General features: G+C 39.0%; 1 protein-coding gene across 1 annotated transcript in view; it reads right to left on the reverse strand.

The window, feature by feature from the left end:
- The window catches only part of TLL1 (tolloid like 1), a 214,081-nt gene extending 197,440 nt beyond the window's left edge, over nt 1-16,641 (reverse strand). The window contains exon 1 of the mRNA XM_043566011.1: nt 15,898-16,641. Within this exon, the coding sequence (XP_043421946.1) occupies nt 15,898-16,066 (169 nt within the window). The 5' untranslated portion in view covers nt 16,067-16,641. The remainder of the gene's footprint in view (nt 1-15,897) is intronic.
- Between the last annotated feature and the right edge of the window lie 9,944 nt (nt 16,642-26,585).

Here is a 26,585-nt window from a genome sequence, read left to right on the forward strand (position 1 = left end):
CCCTCTTCTTGTCTGTTCCTAGCACATTTATAAAACTGGCCTAATCTTCCATGTTAATGATTTTTCACACTAATGACTTAATACTCACTTACCCAGCAAAGAGTATCTCTGTTTTAAAAGAAAGAGGCACAGAGAGAGCAATGCTTAATTCAAAGAAATCACTAATAGCATGTTTTCAACAAATCCTACTGAATCAGTGAATGACACACGCACTAACTCACCTCCATTCATACATACAAATCCCCACCACCCACTCTACTTATTTGCATAATGTGTTTCAACACAGGTTAAGCATGATAATTGGGATTGGTCAGGACTTCAAAACAGCATTGTCGTGCCCTAAGGTGAGAAGTTTTGGCTATAAATACTAAGAGTACACTCAGAGCTATATTTTTACAAATTAAAGAATAATATTTTCTTTGAGGACCTATAACTAAAAACTAATACAGGAAATTTTGAATGAGTTAATTGTTAATTGAGGTTAAAGTCATATTAGTAAAAGTTTTCATAACCATGTGAGGAGAGGTTAAAGAAATTCTGCTTATTTTAAAGGAGAAAGGAAAACCTTACCGATTTAAAAAAATAATAGATCGAATAATGGTGGGTTGCTTCTCTATGTTTTCAAAATCAATAAAATAGAATGCATTACATATCAAAATATGCTGAAACACATTCCCAATCTACATCACAGTAAATTAAAGAAAAGTAAAATCCTAGCTTTTCCTAACACGGTTACAGAGTAATCATATTTGCCTTAAGGCAGCAAGTCAGTGCAGATGACCAAGTACTGCTTCCTTCAAGCAGTGTCTTTCTTTCCCTTGCAAATCACAATGGCTTGCTTTGAATTCATTTGGATTTTCTTCCCCCCTAAAATTTGAATTGAATTCTTTCATGTGAAGGGCATTAAAAATGTTTACATTTACAATGAAATCTTCACACAAAATTCAGGAAATTTCTGGAGGTCTTCTTATGCATACCTAGGACTGAATGAAAGTCAGCTAAAAACAAATGGTGCCTTGATCATGAAGAACCAAATTAGACATATGGTACATATACCAATGTATATGTATACTGATATACATATCAATATAACTTTATGGTTATATTTAGCATAAAATAATACATTCATTTTATTTTATTTTTTTGAAGGTCAAGTTCTTTTACTAGAGTTGCATATAAAAACAACCTAAAAGAAAACTATTTTTTTTGTAAATTAGTTTTAAATAAAGCCATTGAATCACCATAATTTTTAAATTCTAAGAAAAAAAAAATGCCTTGATGACGCTTAACATTATAAAGTCCTTTTTAATATTTAAAATCTGTTGTAAAGACTGCTGTTTCTCCCAACATGGCAGATGAGGTACTGGAGCTTCCTGGAGAACTAAAATTGGTACATAAAATATTTTTAAAATCTCCCTGATGTATGACAGGATGAGTAAACATTTTCATGGCTGAGTGAAGGAGGGAACCCAGAGAAGTATGTGGAAGACTAAAGCCAGCTCTCAAAGGAGGGCATTTGCCTAGATTGGTTGACCTGACTATTGAATTTTGTTGTCAACCAGGGCTCAAGAGAAAGAAGGCACATGCAAGCCCCACCAAAGCTGAAAGAATAATAGGATAACCCTCCAAAACTCTGAGATCATCTGGGTTGTCTCAGTATAAGGAAGAATGAAAATTAAATTCCTACCACCCCAGGTAACTGCACAAAACCTGATTATCTGGAAGCCTGAAATTAAACAGAAGAGAGAAAAGCAAACATCCTCAAATGTCATATGCAAAAATCACCCCGAAAGTAGGTTTGCATTCTGAATTTACACTACGATGGTAGCACAATAAACTCAAGTGGCGAATTTAGTTTAAACTTGTACTGAAATGTTAGCAATGCCATACACTGGACAGAAATGAAGAAAAATCCTTTCAATTCACTAAAAGAACAAATAACTCCAATCTTCCACAATATATGCCAGAGTATTTACAAGGCTAACACAACCTTGACACCAAAATCCAAGAACAGTAAAAGAAGTCAGGTCAATTTAACTAACGAACACAGAAACAAAAGTTCTAAAGTATGTATCAATAAACTGAATGGAGGGAAGGAAAAAGAATGATGTATTATGTTAAAAATTGGGTTCAACTCAGAAATGCAAAGTGGGTTAATATTAGTACATCAGTTATTCTAATCCACCACACTAAATGGCAAAAGAAAAAAAAAATAATCGTATCATCTCAGTATAAGCAGAATTTCTTAATCTGATAAAAAGTATCTTATGTTTTAAAGACTATAAATAGCATAACTGATAAATAACTTAAAGCATTCTACTTAAAATTGAGAACAGAGTAATCTAGTCCTCAGTCATCATTTCCTATAACACTGGAATACCATCAGCACACGAGGCAAGAAAGTTTTAAGTTAAATTTAAAGCATAGGGATTGTAAAGAAACAAAGCTATATCTTTACTGCAGATCATTTGATTGCCTGTGTGAAGAATATACAGATAAATTATTAAAATTAATGAGAGACTGGCAAGGATTTGGGGTAAAAAGTAAACATATCAAAAATCAAATGCATTTCTATGTAATAGCAGCACATGGCCTAAAAGAAATTTTGTATCATCAAAAAATAGAAAATATATATAAATAAATTTGTCAAAACATGCAGAAAACATTGTTATAGTTAAAAACACTAAAAATTTCTTAAACAGTATTAAAGAAAGCCTAAACAAATGCAGATACATACCATATTCATGGATTGAAAGACTCAATATCATAAAAATAATTCTTTCTAAATTAATCCAGAGACTCAAGGCAATTCAAATCTAAATCTAAACAGTAGGACATGACAGTTGATTTCAAAGTTAATATAGAAGACAAAAGTCTAAATACAACAAACATATTCCCGAAGAATAACAACAAGAAGGGACCTATGATAACACACAGCAGATATGTGCAACTCAAAGGGATTTCAAAACCAAATTTATTTGCTTACAAAAGACAAACTTGGTTTTTGTTTTTCTTTTTCTTTTTCTTTTTTTTTTTTTTTTTGTGCTTCTTACCTTGCTCTGTATCATTGTTTCTCCTCCAGTCACTCAAGTATACAGCCATGGAGACATCATCTTTGAGTCCTCCTTTTCTTCTACCCTCTGACCTTCACTCCAAGTCTGTCCAATTGGTGACTGGTCTCTTAAATCCAATCCCTCTTTTCTATAACTACGGCCACAGTACAAATGCAAATACTCATCAACACTTGGCCACTACTTTTACTATAGCTCTAACAAGCCTCCACGCTCCCATTTGCTCCTTACTTCCTACAGCTACCACATGAGACCACTGTTTACATCCTCACTTATCTTTAAAAAAATAAGACTGTTACCAAGCCAGTAATCTGATCTAAGTTTTCAATAAATCCCTATCCCACTGCAAAGGGGATCAAATTCACACCCCCTCTGGGCATTAAAAATCCTTTTACATTGCACCTTCCCAAATCATCTCTTGCCAAAGCACAAACCTTTATATACCCTCTGCATTACCCACATTAGACTATTTACCACTTTCTCTTTCATAAAATTCCATGAGTCTCCATACATAGCTTCAGTTTTTATCTTAGTGATTTGACTCTATAAAGTTTTGCACCACCTTTTGTCCAGGAAGAAACTTATAAGCCAAGATCCAACTCAAATGCCACCATCCTTAAGAAGTCTTTCCAATCCCAAACATAATTAATGCATTCCTTCCTCTGTGTTACTGCAATATTTTGTCACACTTTCATATTCATAACTGAAATATCTGTTGCTTTTTTTCTGGTAGATTTGAAATTGTTATAGGAAGGGACACATCTTGTATTCTCCAATCTTCCTGAAACACACCAAGTGTAAAATCTTGGTTGTATTAATTTACATCTGTACAATGCACCACACTTATGCATTTAATCCCTACCTACTTATTATAGACTAGGTATCACTATCCCATATTACAAATGAGAGAATTTAAATTCAGCAGCATTAACCCAAATTATATAATTAAACACAGAAGACCCCAGACATGCACCTAGGTCTCCTGACACAATATCCAGTGTTCTTTAAGTTAAACCATACTACCTAGATTCAGGCTATTAATTTCTATTGGAGTTCATTCTTTACTATCATAAAAGCTCAAGAATGAAAACTTCTTTTGGCAATGATTTGTTTGAGAATTTGAGACTCTTCATTTAAAAAAATTTACATAAATTAACTTATGATAAAAAAACTAGTTATTCACTAGACAATTCAGATAAACTGAAAGTTTGAGAAATTTAATTTTATACAGATAATTAACAGTACACACTTGTGCCAAGTAAAAGAATGTTTTCAAGAATAGATATGTGATCAATTGATATAAGAATGCATCTTTTAATATACTGTATATTTCAAAAAATGCTTTAAGTGAGAAAAACTTTGCTGTAGATTCTTTAGAGCTCTTGTTCTCTCCACTATGAATATTGACCTCCAACTTGAAAGAAGTGAATTTTCCCCATCCACTGGCCATTTTCTGCTCATCTGCAGTGCAATCATCTCTTCTAGGAAACAAATAGAGCAACACTCAATTCTAGTGGTGATGTGAGACTAACAAGTTCTGAAACACACATAGGTGCTGCTCACATACCTGGTCGCTGTTTGGGCAGATGTTTTGCTGATGGACTGAGGTTGGAAAAGAGGAATGGGAAATTATTCATAAATGCTTTCAAAGATAATTCTGGCAAAATTCAAGTCAGGGAACTGCACAGCCCTATTGCAGCTGCAATCTGTTGGTTGCCATGATTTGGCTGGAGCCATGAGAAACCTGAGGCCTTCATAAAAGTGCCTGCTGGAGAGGTGTAAACATCTTCCCTTTCCTCTCAATGAACAGTATAGGCCGTTGGTCCCACAACTTCCTGGTATCACTTCAAAGGAGATCTCACTTCTCATGTCAGAGACACCAGGGTGCAGAGAGCTTTGTAGCTCAGACAGCCTTAGGGATTCCTAACCTCAGGGACTAGGTCCCAGAAAATCAAGGAACATCCCCAAGGTTACATACGAATACAACAGCAAAGTCTGTAGTGGAAATTATATCTCTTACTACCAATTCAGTTTGCTTTCCAACTGCCATACCACTACCCACACAGAATTATTTAAAGAAAACAAAACTTATATTTCCTTTTCAAAACCACAGGAGAATACTGCAAGTAAAAACACTAGACTCTTTTTTTTTTCATTTATCATCAATTCTTGCTTTGCCTGGACCTGTAAGCAAAGAGTCAACCATGTACACTAAGATGTATTTAAGGATAAGGATACTGCGTAAAGGACAGAAAAGTACTCTAGCAGATAATGTAGGAAAAGATGACAAAAAGAAGTTGAAATTTCTAAATCAAGCTATCTGAGAAAAACAAACGGAAATCATATTATCAATACAGACTTCTTCCAAATAACTGCACAATTATTAGTTACATCCCATCCCAGTCCACTGCCAAATAACAAAGCTTGCAAAGTACTTGCTTAGAAGTTTTCATAGCTCTACCCTTCACTCTTCATATATCATGAGTAAAGAAAATTCGAGGAAAAAATTATAAGAATATATTTCTTGATTGTCACCATTTATAATAGCATCCATTTTCAAATACTAAATTGAAATAATTTTAGCATATAGTTATGCGATTAGTATATAAGCAACTATTAACACATTAGCTGTATATTATCTACTTTTAGGTATTCTCTACCTAAAAGTGGTAAAGTTAAGGCTGCACCAGGTCAGGGATTGTATCATATTTCATCTTCTGGAATTCCAAGGATAAATCCATGTTTCATCCACAGTAAGTGTTCAATAAAGGTTTGATGAATTTACGAATATTTGTAGTTTAGAGCCATGTGCTTACACTTAGCTCTGTGTAAACACAGGATTATGAGTATGTAAGCTCTTCAACTTAATCCAGATGGCAAATATAATGTGTACCAGAAATTGCCGAAAGACTATATAGCCAAGATTCTATTCACATATTATGAATGGGAATTGAAAACTGTCAATATATTTTGGGTCTATTAAGCATTTGAGCAAATAGCCAAACCTTTCCTGTTACCTTTCCAAACCTCCCTTATTTTTCTACTGGGGATTTAACCTCTCAACTGTAAAATATGGAGGACTTGAGATATGAATGCATTTTTGTATATGACAAGAAAAAAGAACTTTATCTACAAATGTTTTTATAAAGAACACCTTCCCACCAATAAGTAGTTGCAATTAAAAAAAATCCTCTACCTCCTATATATTTATGGCACTATGAGTAAAAATTATACAGTGTTTACTCTGTTGCAGACAGAGTGATTTTTACTTCACATTCATTTAGTTCTTATAACAACACCGTGAGGGTCATAACGTCGTCTCCATTTTATAGATGAGAAAACTGAAGCATAAAAGGTATTGCCAAAAGCCACACACAGTCACCATATGTGTGGGCTGGTATTAGAAGTCATGTCCTTCTTATTCCAGAGCCCAAATTTTTAATAGCAGCACTATTCTGTCTCCTTAAAATCTTAAAAAATAATAATAATAATTTTTGAAGCCAATCCCAATTTTCAAAAATATGCCTATCTGAGAAAGAGAGAGAGAGAGAGAGAGGTAGAAGGAGGAGGAAGAGGAGGAGTAGGAGGAGACGAGGAGGGGGAGGAGGAAAGGAAGAATGAAGCATCATGGCAACACATGGAATCCAGAGTTCTGGATTCAAATTCTGATTCTATCACAGAGCAACATATGATAAGTTACCTTAAAACCCTAAGCTATAGGTACTATGCAATACAGAAATAAGATATGTTATAGGATACTTTTTATGATGCGTACAGTTTTGTACATGAAGCCCCATTCTACCATGACATACACTAGAAATCTGGTCTTATTGTAAACTTTTTAATCTTGGACACAATGGAAGTGTATCCTATAATCAATATCTTTTTTCTGTCTTTACTCTTGGACACTAGTTCACCCAGCAAATCTCACAAATCTCTTTCCCCACAGAAACATAAGGCGACCTGATTTAGGTCATTATTTCCGTTACCCATTCCAGATGGAAAATCCTAATTTTTCCTCCCCTGGTCACTGCCTGCAGGCCACACTTCCCAGGTCCACATATATACTATTTCTTCCCCTGGGACTAAAAAATATATATGAAAGAAAAACTTCCCCTTGGTTCTTAGGTTTAGAAAAGAAGGAAACAGAAAAGGGAAGCCTGTTTCACCAGATTTTGTTCTTACCCATTTGTCAGAGAAAAAATACAGGCAGGAACTCTTCCTTCTAGAACACATGATAATTTGCTAAAAGTAGCATGTTTTCTTCAAAGAAATTGTAACTTAGTAAATATTACATAAAGTATATATTTTGAACATGCCAGACTTCCTAGTCTTAGGAAACCACACTGGAGTTCCAAGAAGTTTAGTTAACCCTATGATCCCCCAAAGCTTTGGAGCTTTTGACCTTAGGGCTTTCAGACAAGTTAGGATTGAAAAGATAAAGTTATTTAAGAGCCTTCTCACAGCATATTTGTTTTCTCAAAGGCATTCACGCATCATTTACATACATACTGTACACAATAAACCACTTTCCTGAATCACCTGCATTTGAAAGGAAGTTCTTCACACTCTTTATGGGCTCATAATCATGCATTCAATGAATACTCAGACAGCAAATCCAAAGTGTGAAACAATTTAACGCGTTACCACACAAAATGTCAGAGCCTGTGCCAAGAACCAGACACTAATGACGACGAATTCTGCTCAAATCCAATTCAGCCTCTGCCTTCACTGACATGAGAAGCCTGCTGTCACAATTAAATACTTGGGACAATGGGCAGCAGTGTCTCCCTGACACTATTTAGCGCTCAAATATTTCTCTAACACTATTAAAATTAACCGTATGCATTTTGTATCCGTCCCGTACATAATTGGACATTTAGTTTACAACTCTCCACACTTAGAGAACACTCTTTTGAAAGGGACTAGGGTCTCCCCTGTATTCCATGCAATTGAAAGTATTGGCCTTACTCCGACAATATACGGGTTATAAAAGGCAAGAATGCTAAAGACAAAATGTATTCTCACTACAGAAAACCACTTGCCAAAAGGGATAGAGGCCCAGGGCACAAATACCATCACCTCAACTGCCAGTCTTAATACATTTGTACTGGCTGAGGAGCCACTACAGGGGATTCAAAAAAAAAAAAAAAAAAAAAAAAAAGGCATCTGAAATACAGAACCCAGGTTGAGGTTCAAATTCTCACCACTCAGTAAGTATCATGACAGGCCCACCACTGAATCTTTCTGAGTCTGTTTCTTCATTTGTCCAAAAGAGGTAACAATAATATTAATTGATGGCGATATGGTGAAGATAGAAGACTATGTAAAACGTTTAATGTGAAAAGATGAACTATGTCATTTTGACATGACTAACAAAGGCAATTCCTAGACAGTGAGGTCCAAAAACTCATTCTCTAAGAAAGGTCTCCATGTGCCTGTTTTCTGGTTATACACGATGTTCTTCCCGGAGATATTTTAAAGGTTTAATTAACTTCCAGAATTTGAGTACAAAACACAAACTATCCTAAACCTTCACCTCTAGGTATTTGCGGTCAGAGAGCTCAGCCCTGAGGAATAGAGCACCATCCTTTCAGTATGACTGGTCCACTGAAATGGTGCCAAGTGGGTTCCCAATGTTGCACAAGAGCAGAGATGATTTTAATAAGCACTTCAAATCTACTCATGGCCAAAGAAGAGAGCTCAAAAATGCTGAGATCAGCTACCAGGCCCAGGGCCATTCAAGGAGTCCCTGTGGTACACAATCCACGTGCTAACAGTTTAACACAGATGAGAAATGTAAAGAATGAAGAAACTATTCTACCCTCCTACACATCCACCTACACTCCCCCCAACACACAAATTAAATGTCATCAATAGGAAGTTCAACAACACAGGGAAGATATCAACTGTCGATAGTAAATACATGCTTTGTGACTGCATCCCCATACAACTCCCTTGATTTGTAAAATGGTGCAGTGTGTCAAAAACTGTTGAGATATATATATTTTTTAAACATCAAGGTAAATGCTTTGAGTATTTACACAACATTGAATTTTGTTTGAGAAAAATAATATATTTCGAATCACTCCTGACCTTCTAATGTATGGTTTCAACATTTTAGAACTATTATCGTTCAAGAAAGTTTTGTGTTTTTGTTTTCTAATATGGTCTAGAGCAAATAGTTTAGCTCAAACTATAAATGTAAATTGCAAGAGAAGAGCTGAGTAAGACAAATGTCTCCTTGGTTCACTTTCTGGATTTCAATTAACACCTAATTTACAATACTTCTTAATACAAATATATAGTTGAGCTCTTTAAAACAGCTTGACAGGATTAGCCCACGTTTTGTAAAGAGCTGATAAAACAAGCATTCCATTAGCCAACCCACAGTGTCTCAAAATCTAATAGTCAATATCCCATTTTCAGGGCTGACAATGGCAAGAACTAAATAAATAAGCAAGGGATTCCCTCCCTCCTGCTCTCTGGGAAAGAACATATTCTATGCAATTCATTCCATAACTTTAAGGCTATAAATTGTTTTTAATGTTCCTCCCTAAGCATCATTATTCAATAGATAACTAAAGGAAATAAACCACTAAAGCCATACTGCTAAATCATTCTACTATATCCAGAGTTGGGGAGAGGACTCTTGACTCCCTCATTTAGGAAGGATAAGTCCAGGATTAATTTCAGATCTTGGAATATGAAAACTGTAAGAGGCCTCAAAATTCCCTCAGTTGAGGATATTCTACAGGCCCAGAAACCTTGCCAGGCACCTGAGCCTCAGCCTGGCCCAGGCCTAGCTATGGGCTCCAGATGCTGCAGGGGGCTTTCCTACAGTTCAGGGGAGCAGTATGGCCCCCTCCCCCCATCTCCCCAGACACCAGATGGTCCCAGCAGGATGTGCAAGGCCTCATTTTAAATGGATTATTCACCTCTATCTTTTCCAAGCATTCTTAGAAAAGCTTAGGGCAGTCCTAATTTTAAATATTTAAGTAGATGGGTCTAAGGTACTATTAAAAACAATAGATAATATTCTAAAAAGAAAAACAATAATGATGGTAAATCACTAGCACTCAATACTATCTACCTGAGTTCTAGAAAAATTGAAAGGCTAACCTCTGTCCAGTACACTCACTGTTGAAGAGGCCAAAGGGATCATTAATGTGACTAATATTCTTAAGGTTTACAAAGAATATGATGGTAACTACAGGCAAGTGAGAATAAATGTTGAGTAAGGGAGAGTTGCTAAGATGCACAAAAATAGGATTCTTACATACATAATGGGGGAAGACAATATGGTTTCTGTAGAAGAAACTATACATGGCATACATCAGGCCTTCATAGAAAAGTGAGCCATCATGATGGCAAGAGGAAAAGTAGGGAATTACGTGCTAACTTTCTCAAAAAGCCTTTGCTAGATGGGCTCTTAGGCACGTCTAACTGTTCCACCAGACTCAGGAGGCCTCAAAAGAGAAGGGAGGACTCAAACAGCACCTGCTGAATTAGAAATCATAAAGACTCCATTAATTATTACCTGAACTGCCTCAGAGAGGGGATTCCAGTTAGATTTTGAACTTGTAAATGATACCACCTTCTTCAGGGATCAAAAACTGGGAAGACACCAGGAGAAGATGTGTAAATCAACAAACAAAAAGGAGTTTCAAAGCCAGCTTCCTCTATGGGGATATATTTAAGAAAAAAAATAGTCCACCTAATTCATACCTAGTGACAGTAACTGCCATTTATGGGCCAAAAATGGATGTGAACCCTCACGACAAGGGCTAAAGAATTACTCTTGTAAATGATGAACAGAATTCAAGTGTATAGAATATAATGTCTATCCATCCCTTTTGCAAAAACTGTACTCTGGCCACTTCTGAGTTGGCACCAGAAGCAGGAGAAGGAAAAAAAAAAAAAAAAAAAAGAACAAAGCAAGATCTGAGGAATGAAAACTGAAAGAGAAGAGGCTGGTTAAGGGAAGCCACTCTACGAAATGCATTTTTAACATGAGGGTTTGGCAACCTAGAGAGGTGCTGACCAAGAAATATATGCCTCAATATTTAATACTATGATAGAATGAAGTAGACACCGGGTTGGACATCAAATTCTAAAACCTCATACCTAAGAGGCTGGCAATGAAGCTAGAAAGTACAGCACTGAGGACCAAAAGAAAGAAAATCTTTACCAAGAAATTATGAATTTATGAAAATTATCCCATGAAGAATTGATGAAGAATTAGTATACCAGGACCCTGGGACATTAATTGCAAAGAAAAGCGGAAAGGAGAATCCTTTAGGATGCCAAAAGCCTATTTCTATGTAAACAGGCTTGTATATGCCACTCTAAAGGCAAATTTAACCTTGCAAGTCACTGACCTTTAATCTTGTTTGGATTTTTTCCAAGCAAAGGAGTCATTTACTGAGGAGATTCAAAGTAGAAAGTCTTTTTTTTCAGGGTGTTCACACTTGTCCAAGAGGATAAGGACAAATCTTCTAGACAAACATTTTACGTCATCGATCTCCTCCGCCTCTACCCATCACTCACAATAGAAATTCTTCAATCCCCCTTCTTACCTCTTGTATTTCGATTGCCTGAGCTTTCCAGATACCCCCTTAAGTACAAACAGAGAAAGAAAGGAGGAAGGCAGGGAATACAGAGTTTATCAGGTTTCTGTTTTTCCAGGGAACCTCTAGACAAATCTGAGAGTTTAACTTGCACGCTGAATTTGCCCAGGCTCTTCATAGATATTAATACTCAGATTAACACCTACTGGAACAGTTCCACACTGAAGCAAGGGTATGTTCTGGAATGGAATGGACCAGTACAACACCGAAACAGTCTCTGTTCTGGAATGACTTCCTGCAGCATCAGCTTCCTGGTGTCCCTCAGGAACCTTCTGAACTAGACAGAGTAGGATTGCAAACTCAGAGGACTACATACTACGCTGAAGAAAGACAGTCAGATACTCCTTTGAATTATCTGCTTCTTTGTGATTATCTACAAAGAGAGAAAGATTAATTACCTACATTCTGTCCTAACAGATTTGGCTATATAAATATACATGAAGCTGTGCTGTACTAACTTAACCTACTTTTGCTTATACCCAAATGTCTAAGTGAAAGTTCAATTAAATTAACCCGAGGCTTCCTTTCTGTCCCATGAACTTGAAATTAGAGTTCTCATGGATATACAAATTATACCATTTCACAAATGTATTAAGAATGGCACAATTTTAATGTTATATTTATATTTCTTCTTGAGTCACATTACTGGTTAAAATAGAAGTTTGTAGATGAGGAATGAAGATCAACACTTATACTCCACAGATATCGAGATGGAATTAAGAACTTTAGCTAGATACCAACAGTGGTAATCTATCTCCCTGTGATAAACATTAAAAATCAGCTATGACCTCTGACCTCAAAGACTTTATAAGATGAAACTATGTTCTTAGTCATTTCATACTTACCAGATATGAAAGTAACTGCACTTTTATTAGTCTAGACTCTAGGTAAACTCGGACAAATTTCTATTGTTTGCATTTCAAGGAAGACCTCCAAAAGGCCAGCTAAGAATGCAGTGTTATTGTCTGTCTGTCTGTCTATATGCATGCAGGTTTTGCAGCCAGGAGACTTCAAATCAAGTTCTGGATAATCTTAACAAGCATTTGACCTCATGGAGCATCGGTTTTCCTATCTGTGTAATGGGAAGATTCACCAATTCCACCCAATTGGGCTGTTGTGTTGAACTGAAAATTATGGTTTCATTAGTCATTATGACATCAAGCCACTGTATAGTCTGAGGAAAATTAGGACCCTTGTTAGAGAAGGACACTTTATTTCATGGCCCACGTCCTCCACTCTGCTCTTGGAAAGGGCAGACAAAGGTATCCCAGAATCTGGAGAGCACCCTCCGTGCTTTTGTGTGGCATTCTTTCACATATCTGTCCTCATCTTTCTTATTTTAGTGACCTTTTTTTGACTCTCGTTTGGGATTTCAATGTACTATTTAATTTTTTTCCTGTTATTACAACTTTTACTTGTCTTATATAGTGCCAAAAGAGAGGCCAAGGGAAAAACAAAAAGGATTTTGCCACTCTTTAGCCAAGATGGTAAATTAAAGCCTTCACGTCCCTGAATTTTAAAAGGTAGGGTTGATCATTTAAAAAGTGATGGCAGGGGCCCCTGGGGGGCTCAGTTGGTTAAGCATCCTACTTGGGCTCAGGTCATGATCTCATGGTTCATGGGTTCGAGCCCTGCATGGGGGCTCTGTGTTGACAGCTCAGAACCTGGAGCCTGCTTGGGATTCTGTGTCTCCTTCTCTCTCTGCCCCTCCCCCTCCCCCTCCCCCTCCCCCCCTCTCTCTCTCTCTCTCTCTCTCTCTCTCTCCCCCCCTTTCCCTTCCTGCCTCCCTCTCAAAAACAAATAAACATTAAAAAAAAATTTTTAAGTGATCTCAGATTTTGGACATACTTCTCAGCCTACCACTGGTGCCATTCTTCTCTCTCTTTCATGATACATACACAACATACACATACACACAGGTATGCCTCTTGTACTCAAAGATAGGGAAGAAATAAGATTAGAGTAATAACCCATTCAAAGTTGTTTTCATTGTTTTATCTTCAACAGCTATGCTCAACAATAAACCAATATTAAAGGAAAAAACAAAACTAAACACTCTTAGAATTTTTTTCCTTACTCTAGATGTTTATTTACTGAGGATAATAAATATTTATCCTTGAGTCATATTTCAATACACATGGTGCAACCATTTAAATTTCAAAATTGAAAACAGTCTTAAGTAGAAAACAAAAAACAAAACAAAACAAAACAAAAAAACCAGTATGTTCACCGAATCTTATTCTGTACAATTTCTAACATAAGTCTAAAAACAACATAATTTCTGAAAATAGTACTAATTTTTGACACTTCTTATATTCATATTTGAAGTCAATGATTTTCAAAGACATAAACTTTTACTTGAATCTGTATGGAAAACAATATTTATTGTCCTGAAATCAAGCCCATGATACATATGCCCTGGTTTTTTCATATTAATAGCTGGTTGAATTTTTCACACAAGAGAGCATCAGAATAGATGTTTCCCTAGACAACCTTTAGAAACACTTCATTTCTACCTTATGTAAAACAAGAAAGTACACAATTTTCACCCAGCTGTAAACATGATTCAAAACTAATTTCCCAATAAAAAGTGTGCTTTGGGGAGTTGTTACAGTACTGAATTCTGGTTGTCCAGTCGCTAGTCACCCATCCTGGCAGAATGATGTCTCCTTCTCCAAACCACCAGGGAAGGCCCAAGAAACTTCTGGCGGGACAGACTTAGTGTTAAAGGTGTCAGGAGGAAACTTACAAACCAAATGGAATCAAATGAGAATTCCAAGCTCCAGACTGACAAGTTTCTACGAAGCTACTCCAAGTTTTGAACAACTATCTTCAGTAAGAGGGCACCAAGGAAGATCTGATAACGCGCACACAGCACACATTCGCTCCTTGTCAGAGCAATGTGTCATCAACGGTACAAAGCAACAAGGGAATTTCCAGCATTTTCTTTCACTGTGTGCATTTCTCCTTCCTTCAGGACCAAGAAAGGCTGAATAAGGTTTACCTAGCTATAAAAAGGGAAGAAGTCGCAGTCACATACCGACCAAGCCCGCACAGAATCCGGAGAGGCAGACACACTTTTGGCACTTTGCCCACTCCCTTCCTCTCTGCTTCGCCAAAGCCCACACCTCTAGAGATGGGACAGAACGTGCTTACAAACAACCCTACCAAGTCGGCCCCAACACCCCTCGTAACCTTCCTTCCGAAGTTGGTCGTGAGTCCACCACACTGAATTCTGGTCACCCCAACCTCCGCTGCGCAGGGCCAGGGACCTGGCGCCTCCGGAGCCCCCGGGACGCTGCGCTCACGTGGTCACCGGCCGCGGCACGTGCGGATCCGACCTGAGGCGGCGGGAGCTAAGCTCCGCCCCGAGCGGGAGGAGGACCCGCAGAGGCACTGGACGCGTTGGGCGGGGGGGGGGGGGGGGGGGGGGGGGGGGGGGGGGGGGGGGGAGAGGGGAAGATCCCGGGGCGCTTGGGGACCCGCGAGGGGAAGCTGAGCTTCAGGCAGTGCAGGTCAAACTGCGGTTCCCAGGGGGCGTACACAGGAAGGAAGGCGCAAGTTTGAATGGGGTAACAACTTGGACAATTTTTTTAAGGTTTATTTTAAATGGGCAAATGCATTCGAATTCCATCTAGCATGAGAGCTTCCAAGGTCGTCCCACAATCCCCTTTTCGCCCGGATCCCACACTTGAAATCCCTGGCAAAAGAGGGAAGCAAAGGTGTCCCGAGGTAGCAATCCCACCCCCACCCATATTTGGGGGAACTCGAACCAACTCGGTCGCGGGCGAGCACCGGGGAACCGCACCCTGGAACAAAGAGGAGGTGAAGTCCCCTCCAGATACATATAGCCCGCTGAGCGTTGGTATTTAAAACCCACGGCCAGCCAGCTGTGTGTAAGTCTTGTTTCGTTTTGCTGGGGGAGGGGAAGGGAATCCGAACTCTGGACGTTTTTCCCAAACTGGGAGATGGGAGCTTGGCGTTCGATCCCACTAGCACAGAACTCCAGTCAACTCGGGCCACGGCGACTGCCACTTGGGGGGTGGGGAGGGGAAGGAAAGAAGGGCAAGAGAAGGAGGGACGGCGGAGGGGCTGGCGAGAGAGGGAAGGAAACAGGTGAGCTCCCACCGCCACCCCTCGGAAATCCAGCGCGACGGACCCCGCGCGCCACCGTCCCGACCTGGAGAGGCACTTACCGGCTTTACAAGGGTCCTTGTAATCTATCGTGTCCGTTTTATCCTCTTCGTTCCCATCAAAAGTGTAATCATAGTCGAGGCCAGCGCAGACCCAAAGCTCCCCGTACAAAACAATCCCCGAGGCCACCAGCAACACGAGCATCCTCGGGGGAAGCGTTTCCAACCCCATCCTCCTCCCCTGGAGGAAAAGGAAGGGACGGGACCGGGAGGTGAGGCGTCCGCGGTCCGCGCTGATGTGCGGTGCGAGGGGAACCGGTGCTCCTCTCCCCACCGGGAGGCTCCTCGGCGACACTGGGGCGTTCAGGTGTCCGAAGACATACGGATGCCGTCGGGACAGGAGAGAGGGCGAGAACTGCCTGTTACCCCCAGTCGCAGGGAGAAGTTGGCTAGGGGCCCGCGGGTGGGCGGAGGGCAGGTAAGGAGCTCGGCTCCCGGAGACGGGGAGGGGCAGCTGCGGGCAAACTCGGCTCTCGCGGAGCGGGCGCTCGCAGCCTGCCAGGTCGTCCTTCTGGCGGCCGAACTTCCCGCGGCCGCGGCTGGGCGAGCGGCGCCCCGCGGGCTCAGCTGCCACCGGAGCTCGGGCTCCAGCGCCGCGCCCCCGCCGCTGCCAGGACCCGGCGGTCGAGCGCGAGCCGCCGCCGCCGCCGCCGCCTGCGCCCGCCGCCGCCGCCGCCGCCGCTCCGGGAAGATGAATCCGGTCTGCACATCAGCACATCTGAACTGAAAGGGGAGACCGAGGAAGGGGGTGGGGGGCAGGCATTTCTACGCCGCGAGACCTTAAAAGCCTGCAGAAGCCAGCAAAGCAACTGACTGAAAAGAGCAAAAGTGTGAGGATGTGGGGATGCACCGTTTGCCTCCCCCCCACCTTCCCCAGGCTGTCTTTTTACCCTCTTCCTAACTTGAAAAAAAAAAAAAAAAAATCTTCGCAGCATCTAACCCAATCACTTGCATCCTGCTTACTTATTCATACAATCAGGGTCAGGATCCGGGCCACAGCCTCCTCTCTGACTTCTTTTGATAGCCTTATACAAACAAACAGACACGAGCGCGCTGACAATTCCATTTATATTTTACTAAAGATAAAAATGAATATATTATGTATCTGCGTCCGCGAACAGCAATTAATAGATGATGTACGTGTCAGCCGAGAGTGCCAGACCGGGGGTGGCGCGAGGGATCGTGATAACTTAGCTGCAAACCTCTACTTCCCCTCCCCCCAAATAAACAGCGAGTGTGTGTTTCTTTCCTTTGCTGCGGCTTAACCTTAGTGCAGCCCGGGAATGGAGGAAAAGTGTCTGAGCCTTCGCGACTTGGGTAAGGAAATAGACTGCTTTAAAAGTCTTCCAACCAACAAAGTTTTGCTAAGAACTAAGATCCCCAGAACTGCAATTAAAAAAAAAAAATCCAAAATCAAGTTACAGATTGCAGCAGCAGGAAACGCTAAGACCTTGCTGATGGGCTGGCGCTCTGGCTCACGTGGGCGCAGGAAGGGAAGTTGGAAGGAATACTCGGGAAGCAAATTTTCTGTGACAGTTCTGGCGCCCATGCCCAGAGTTGCTCGGTATCCTTCGACTTCAGTTGTTTTACTTCTGAGGAGAGTGTGTAAAACCTGGCAGCAGGATCAGCGAGGTAAACCACATGTCAGCCTAGCAGACGCAAGACAAACACAGGTTGTGGGAAATAGGGGAGGAAAAAAAAAAATCAGAGGAAATCTCTGCAAAACCCCTGTTGTGAGCAATTCAGTGGTTTCCCCACATCTGCAAGCAGTTTCCAAAATAGGTGAGAGGACTTCTCCCCCAGACTGGTGATTGGGAGTCTTGCCTTTTCCGACTCAATCTTGAACTGTCACTTTGGCAGTGGCTTGTAAAAAATCTTCTGTTCCCTTTGCATTTTTATTTAACATTTAAATGCCCCCCTTTTCCATCAATATACAGTGTTATCTAGAGGAAAGTATGAAAGTAACCATCCTCCCTCCCACACACATACTTTTGACAGGTAGACCCAGTTAGGTTAGTGGATTTGACCAGGTATTATGTTTGTTAAAGAAATATTGGAGGCTAAACTCAAAGAAGTATCATCCATTTCCAACTTAAACTAAGACTAAAAGGATGAGAGGACTAGGTAGAACTGATTTGATATTCCTGGCAAAACTGGGGCTTTCTCAGAGGCCGATGCAGTAACAAAGCCTTCTTCTGTAGATCTCAAACTTTTAACCCCAGGTCACAGAACAGAGAGCAGATCTGAAAAGAACATGTTCAATAAGTAGGTAGAGGTATTTGGTTTTGAAATCTCTTGCTGAGTCATTCTCAAATTCTTTTACCCATCCAAAAAAAAAAAAAAAAAGGTTTGCATAATTAATAATGGTGTTGCTGTAGTGCAGGGCTAAACAAGAATGTATTCTGCCCATCTGAATGCCTAGAAAATGCAACTTTCCTTTAGAGGATCCTTGCTCTTGAAAAGCTGCTAGCATTGTCCCTACCTGCTATCCCCAAACTTTTAAAATGTCCCTTGCTGATGTAAATGACTGCAAACATCTCCTAGACCTTTTAACATAGGTAAATTTGGAAGAGTTTGTACCTGGAGTCTACTTAAACATCACTTACTTTGCAGGAATAAGTATATTCATTCATTTTCCCTGAAAAAAAAAAAAGGTAATATATAGGGACATCTGCCTCATCATATAATGATGCCTATTATGGTTTCCATACAAAATTTATCATTGCTCAGTTTCACAATTTTATAAATTTATATTCTAGATTTAGAACCTCAAATCAAAATATAGAAATGTTTCTTTAAGGCTAAAATTACCTGTAGAGAATAGTTATTTACACCACAATATCCTAGGCCTCAACCCTGATTTATTTATAAATATTATTTTAAAATATTTACTGAATCTAACTCTATAGTAATAAAATACTTACCTTTAAATTTTGTTTCTATAGTTGTTGTGATCACAAACTAAAAGTCGGCTTTTTTCCCATGTGCATTAAAAAAAACATGAATTGGCAAGAATTGGAAGAAAACAAAAAGCAAGAATATGCATGTTAGGAAGGAGTTGAATGTTCAGTCAGAATGTAGCCACAAACATGTGCAGGATGTGAATCCAGTCTCCCTTAGGAAGATAAAAAGAGGAGATTGATTCCTTTAGTGAGACATGTGCTGAAGTAACCTTGGCTTCTAGTTGGCACCTGGCCCTGACCACCATCACCACCTGCAGCAGAACTCCATCAGCCCCCAGCACTCTAGGGAATAAAGTCACCCAAGAGAGCTAAAGCAAGAGATACACTCTATGCCAACTGGTATATCCTGTTGGCTGTCACAGTAATTTAAATAAACTTGCCCTGTGGATAATCTGAATTAGAAATGTCTATTTTCTTGTCTAGTCATTTTGTAAAAGGCTAATTGTTATTGTTGTTGTTAGGAAACCAAGTAATACATGAATATATCCTGCTCATGTCCCTGGTTAAAAAAAAAAAAGAAAAGAAAAACCTTGTTTTGTGAGCATAATTCATTCTGGAAACATGCTTGTAATACAAAGCACTCGTATATCAATGCAAATTTCAAGAACCATTGACTAAGTTGTGATCATGTGATGTTCGGCATCAGACACTACTTGTATTGCAAGACATCACTCGTTTATCATATCAAAAGTTATTAGAAATGTTGGCTCATATTGCAGAACACTCACACAACAAGTTCCTCAGGATCCAAGGTTTTACTGTAATTTAGATGTGAATGGAATCAAATGCGTTTTCCTCTCTCCCTTAGTCTCACTCCCCTTGTCTGAAGTAAACACTTTAACCTGTTAACCAAATAGTATATACAATGACTGGCTTCTGTGAAATTGTCTTCTCTGAAGGTTAAAAACAGAAAATATTGGCAATTTCATATGGTTCAACCTACTGTTTCAAGGCTTTTAAAAAAATCCTGCTTTGAATTAATGCTGCTGTTCTTTGGAATTACATTTTAGGCATCTCAGATAAATATATTTCAATGAGGAGATGATTCTCTGGGCCTAAATGACCTCTGACTTTCACATTTTTTTAAATTTCACATTCTATGGGTAATTTTTTATGTCACATTGTTTCATATGTCACTATTACAGGATGCTCCCAACTCTTGATAATTAGCATGAAACTACATTCAATCAAAATCTGTCTGTATTGCTGTTTCCTAAGTAACAAATATAGTGTCAGGGACAGAATGAAAAAATGAACAGAAGGCAGTATTAGCTTCACAACAAAAGTGTCACAGAAGGTGTTTGTTTGTTTGTTTGTTTGTTAAGAAAAAGACATACACCTCCCCCAGGAAAAGAAAGAAAAAGAAAGAAAGAAAGAAAGAAAGAAAGAAAGAAAGAAAGAAAGAAAGAAAGAAAGAAAGAAAGAAAGGAAGAAAGAAAAGAAAGAGAAAGAAAGGAAGAAAGAAAGAAAGAAAGAAAGAAAGAAAGAAAGAAAGAAAGAAAGAAAGAAAGAAAGAAAGAAAGAAAGAAAGAAAGGAAGGAAGGAGGGAGGGAGGGAGGAAGGAAGAAAGAACCTTTCTCCTTCAAAGGCTTCTGGTCTGACTACTGACTAAGAGTCTGTGGTTATTGGGATTCCTGGGTAGCTCAGTTGGTTAAGCATCTGACTTTCACTCAGGTCATGATCTTAAGATTTCCTGAATTCTAGCCCCACATCAGGTTCTCTGCTGTCAGCGTGCAGCCTGCTTTAGTTCCTCTTTCTCTCTCTCTCTGCCCCTCCTCTACTCTCTCCATCTCTTTCTTTCTCTCAAAAATAAATATCAAAAGAAAAGAAAAGAAAAGAAAAAAACCAGTCTGATTATTCCTTGGTACTTACTGGTGTGCTGTACTACCTTCTTCTCTAACATATCCTCAACTGTGGGGAACAGAGATCCCCTTTGTTTTTATGGCTTTTTAACTCTTGTAACTCTCGCTTTCCCCCCATTCTTATGCGATCCTTTACAGCACACATATGCTGTATCTCACCTTCTTTCTCTTAGGCTCTCTCTCTGCCCTAAGCAAGTCTACATAGCATCTCCTAATTCTACTTCAGTGTCCCAAGGTGTGGTACTTAAACTACCAATACTGCCTGAGATCATTTTAGGTAACACAGTGATAACTTTCTAAAAAAAAAGAACATGAAAAGTTACATACATCTGTATATCCCATATACACATATGTTATAAAAAATTAATTAACAAATTCGCAATTGCATATATTTCTCCTGCTACTTAGATTAAAAAGCAAGTTGGTTGCTTTATGAAATTAAGTCGAAAATAAAGGTAGCACATAAAGGTTAACTGATACTTGATAAACACCGATCTGACTCACTTGCTATGTACCCATAGAGCCCCACACTGTCTGTGGACCACAACCTTTTTGCGGCTTCCACACGCCAAACCTCAGTCTATTCCTTCTCTTACTTATCACTCACTGTCACGTCTAGTAACACAGTGCAAAAAGGCCATGTTTGTACACAGAAGCTGCGTGTATTTACCATTAGCACTTTAGGTTGGGTCGCTTCTTTAAGCATCATTTACTATTTAAGTCTCAAGAAGAACCACTGACTTGTGTATTCAGTAACCATGTATTATTGCCTAATGACATCCAGAAATGATTGTATTCTTCATTCAGGCATCAGCTTGCCAAAGGAAAATGGAAGGAATGGAATGGAATAAGAAGAAAATCATCTCATCTCTCACCCGATGGGACTCATAACCGTAGTCCACTAACAGGTATTCAACTATGTGACCTCCAGGCCTACACTGAATCTTCACTGTTTTCCCCTGAACAACTAGCGAGGGAGGTACAAAAATATGGAGCTTGGAAATGATCCCCCAATCAAAATTCCAGTGCTCTGTTTATTAGCTTAGTAGTGGTAACTTTGAATCCACTTTTTTTTTTAACCTTGTCTGTCCTCACTTCCTTCATCCATAAAACAAGGATAATCTTAGGGGTAATAATAATATTTAATAGAGTTGTTATAAGGATTAAGTTAGTTAATATATGTGATACGCTTTACAATTCCATATATAAGGCACTTTTGGTATCTGTTTGCTGTTATTATCATCCTAAGTGAGTTCTGAAAAGTCAAACTATATCCAGCCCCTCTAAACATATTATTTGAAGAGAGCCTTCTCCTTCACTAAATGGAACTAAGTGGTATAACTCTAAGGTAGAGTGATTTATTCAAGGTGATGCTGGAAAGAGACAACAGACAGATTGGTTAAGGGCATGGGTTTCACTAGCAGAAAACAAAGTTTTAAGTCTGACCTTGTCAATTAGTAGCGGTTTTGCCTCAGGCAAATTACTTCCCTAGCTTCTCTCTCTTGGTTTTTGAAACAAGAATAAAATATCGATAGTGTCGAAATAAGAATTAAGTAAGATTATGCATGCAGTGTACTTTTGGGTGGGTGTAAGCATATTTTAAAAGGTGGTTATTATTATTAATCGGCATTTTCCTAATGATTTGTGTGGAAATCCTGTACACTGTGAGCTTTTCCACCGTCAGGCAAGAAATTCACTCACACACGCACACACACACACACACATACACATACACACACCTGGGTACAAATTAAATAAAGCTAGGACAATTTTATTTGTAAATCCCTCTAATACACCCTGTATCAGTTTGAAATAAAGATTTAGGTGACATTGGTGGTGTTGCTTATAAATTCCCCAATAATATGCATCTGTGACCAGTGTCTAGAATGTAGGTTTCCCAACTTTTGCTATGCAATCTCCTTATCAAATAAAATTTGTACTTCATTTCATTCAACTTTCCTCAAGAAAATTAAAAAATAGTCACTGACACCTTCAATAAAACATACTATATACTTCCAGTGCAATGAGGATAACTTAATTTTAAAAATAAAATAACTAAGTAGTACCAGCTTCTTGTGAGATAAAAATGCCCAAACTACATAAGGGCCATTATCCAAGTCAATCACTTCCTAACAGTCTTCTGATCCTATGCTATTATAAAGGGCTAAGATGAATAGATACATAAATAGGGGCGCCTGGGTAGTTCACTCGGTTGAGCGTCGGACTCTTGATTTGGCTCAGGTCATGATCTCACGGTTCCGTGAATTTGAGCCCCTGCGTAGGGCTCTGCCTACTGCCAGGGGAGCCTGCTTGGGATTCTCCCCCTCTCCTTCTCTTTCTGTCACTCCCCTGCTCATGCTTTCTCTATTTCTCTCAAAATAAATAAATAAACTTTTTTAAAAATGTAAAAATAAATAGATGAATAAATAAAAATAAGCGATAAGAGAATAAGTATGTCTTTTAAACACACTACTGTCACCTCATAACTTCTGATCCTCCGCTGGCTCCCTAAGCTGTCTGCTTTTTGGGGGCCTGCAATTCTGCTAGTCCTTCCTGCTGACCAGTGATGGGCAGGGAGAAATGCATGTGTGATAGTGGCCAAGAACCTCTGGCCCCAGCTAAAGCCCAGTCTTTCTTCAAGCCTCTGGTGAAGCCCCATTTTGCATTGTATCCGTCCTGACTCCCCAGGTTATATTCTACACGGAAGTGTCCCTGCTCTGCCTTCCATTCAAGTCCTGAGAAGTAGACGCCATGTTTTTTCCATGCACATCTTTTCCATGACAAAGGCCCCGTATTTTCTGTGCATGAATCCCACCAGATACATATCTCTAACTAACAAAAATAGAATTCAGTTTATTTCAAAAAGCTAAGTAGTATTCTAATATTCCATCACAGGAAATATTTTACACTAGAATAAGCCTGAAAATTAATTTTAAACTCTACCTACTTAACATAAATGCAGTGTTTGGAATCAGAAAATGTCTCTGAATCCTTGCCCTTGGACAAGATGTCTTTGGACGCTTACTCTTTCTCAGCTCAATTTTTCTCACCTTCAAAATAAAATGCTCACTTCATACGGTTATCTTGCAATGCAAACACGTTGGGTACATGAATCATTTAGCATGGAGCCGGGCATTTGACAGCAGCTCAGAGGCTAGGAAGTCCTGGTCTCTTCTCCCGCCCACAAATTACAAATATCCATGAGAGCATCAACAATCAGATCAGAGACTCAGAAAGGAAACTTGTAATAAGCACTTACAGAACAGTAGGGGAAAAAGCAAGATTTCCCATCACAGGTTAAAAGAGAATCTGAAGGGAGACCGGAGAAGGAGAATGCCTTTCCTCATAACAGGACTCATTTACCTCAGGATTACATCATCCCATTCCGTAGGTACTAGGGACTAAATGTCCAAATAGCAGTGATCCCCATAACTAACTTTATTAATTTACCTTCTGAAAATAAATTTCTGACAGCCTGGACTTATCAAAGCAAGCCTCTTTCAGTAATTAGCAAATAAAAACACAATATGCCAAACTGACTTAGCTGGGAAAAGCTGACATTCTCTACCAGCCTCTAGAATAAGTTGTTGGGTAATTGGTTGGTATATATTTACAACATGTATGACTTCAGGTTTTATGATGCATTGTAAAATCACCAGGTTATTTTATAACTTATTTAACTCTATTCATCATATGCAGCTGCACTTACACACTGGTTTTTCTGTACTTCTAAACTCACCATTATGCTCTGGGCTGGTTTCGGGGCCAGGCCAACTTCACTTGGTAAGCTGCACTGAGCTTTCAGGTGGCAATAATTAATGACCTTGGCCTTCATCTTCAGGCATTATAACTCACTTTGGGTCACTTTTGCAAGTCCTAAAGCAGTAATTTTGCACCATAAAACCAAATTCCGATCAATATGAAGCATCTGAGGTGTGTTTATTTATATATGTATTGCTTTTCATCTGCACAGCACTTTAACAACATTAACTAATGGTCCCTAAAATAGGTGAACATGGTGTGCTCAAGGCTAGCAACACCAGCTCTAAAATCCTGAGACGCTGAGGCGGCTCCAACTCGGAGGGGACAATTTCCTTTTATGTGATTTCTCTTCCTCGCTTCCTGGGGAAAGTTTTCATTCAGATTTACTCTATGTCTGACACCCAAAAGAAAAAAAAAATCTGTCAACAGAACTGAGCACAACTGAGCCAGGGATACCAATTGTCTGAACAGTGGATTCTGATTGTCTCACAGGTCAGTAGAGCACTAGAATATCCACATTGCTTTTGCCAGGGTACACAGGAGAGCTGGGTTATCAAAAGCTAATTACCCAGACAAGGTTTTGAAAGCACCCCTCATCCTCAATTATCTAGCTATTTCAGAGGACAATGGGTGTGGTGCTTTAATTTTTTGCTAGAGGGAAAGTGCTGACATTTCCGGATAATTTCCTCCGTTTTCTACTTTAGTTAGCATGTATTTGATAGAAGGTTATACCCAGTGCTTTCCAAATTATTACCACTCCTCTAAAAACACCACCATCTGTGAGCTGAGGTCACAGTTCATTTGTAAGGCTGTGCTTAGTATCACACTCCTCACTATTGAGTATTCTGGTTGTCACAGAGATGGACTGGGTTGCTGTCCCTTTTTCTCTCTGTTCTACAGAAGGATTTCAAAAAGTCTGCTCGTTCATAATGGCTCCAACATTAACATAAAAAGTAACTAAATCATATTGCTAGAGCAATTTCTAAGCACAGGCTGCCTTTTAAAATAAAATGTTTTAGTAATTTCAAAAAAGGATAACAGAAGATTTAAACATTTCTAGATAACCTGTAGAAATGAATTTGGTTCTCCTTTGTTTTCTTGCCCTATAATAGCAATTACTACAAGAAATGGAAATTGTCATGTGTTTGGCTTTAAAATCAGTGCAAAGTTTATGACTTACTCTTTTGAAATCATCAGACCACATGCAAAGAACATAAAGCCGTTTGCTCTTAATTACTAGTAAAACAGGAAAGCAATTAGTAGAGCAATTAATTCAATATGTTGTAGGACCTTTTATTAGCCATTTTTATTATAATAACCCAACATATAAATGCCTCAGTTCTCAGGACCTGTTCCCGAAGAATAAATAAACCTATTGTAAACAGGTAGCTCTTCATAAAACAGAGTAAGTGCCGATAAGTGATTTTAACTATACAAAAAATATAATATCAGGATTGACCAATTACTAACTTGTGTTCTTCTTACCTCTCAAAATTAACTTGCTCCTAACTGAATCAATATTTACTGCTTTGATCTCAGTATCTGAGTTATTTTTAATAATTTCCCCAAATAAGAAACATCAAAGGGAACAATGGGATGATAAATTTTAATTTAACTCAATAGAACTTATTTTATTGCAGAATCAGTTGTTTCTTCTCTCACGTGTCGAATACTATAGGCTGAAGTGATGACAACTTTTTTGATCTGTAAGATTCCCTGTGGCTTTTGAATTGCCCTCAAAGAGGAGATCTGTTTTTCCCCAATTGTCACATTTTTCCATAAGACTAATCCTTTAACTATGCTGGCTCATTTCAGGGTAAGTTTTCAGAAGGGTTGCTCCATTTAAAAGTTCTCCTGAGGATTTATAATTGGTACTTTTGCACCACAATTGCAAGAGATTTTTGTATATTTTAAGCATTATTTTGTTTTGATAATACTCTAGTTACTATGAAGGGCAGGGCAAAATAAATAAATAAATAAATAAATAAGTAAAAAGTATGAGATCCATATCAGAGTTTGAATACTGAAAGGGCTGTTACAATCAAACTTGAAAACGGAAATTACCAGAGGAATATTTGCATGTGAAACTTACCAGATAGAGCCT

This window comes from Prionailurus bengalensis, chromosome B1 (genome assembly GCF_016509475.1).
Source record: "Prionailurus bengalensis isolate Pbe53 chromosome B1, Fcat_Pben_1.1_paternal_pri, whole genome shotgun sequence".
Taxonomy (NCBI): Eukaryota; Metazoa; Chordata; class Mammalia; order Carnivora; family Felidae; genus Prionailurus; species Prionailurus bengalensis.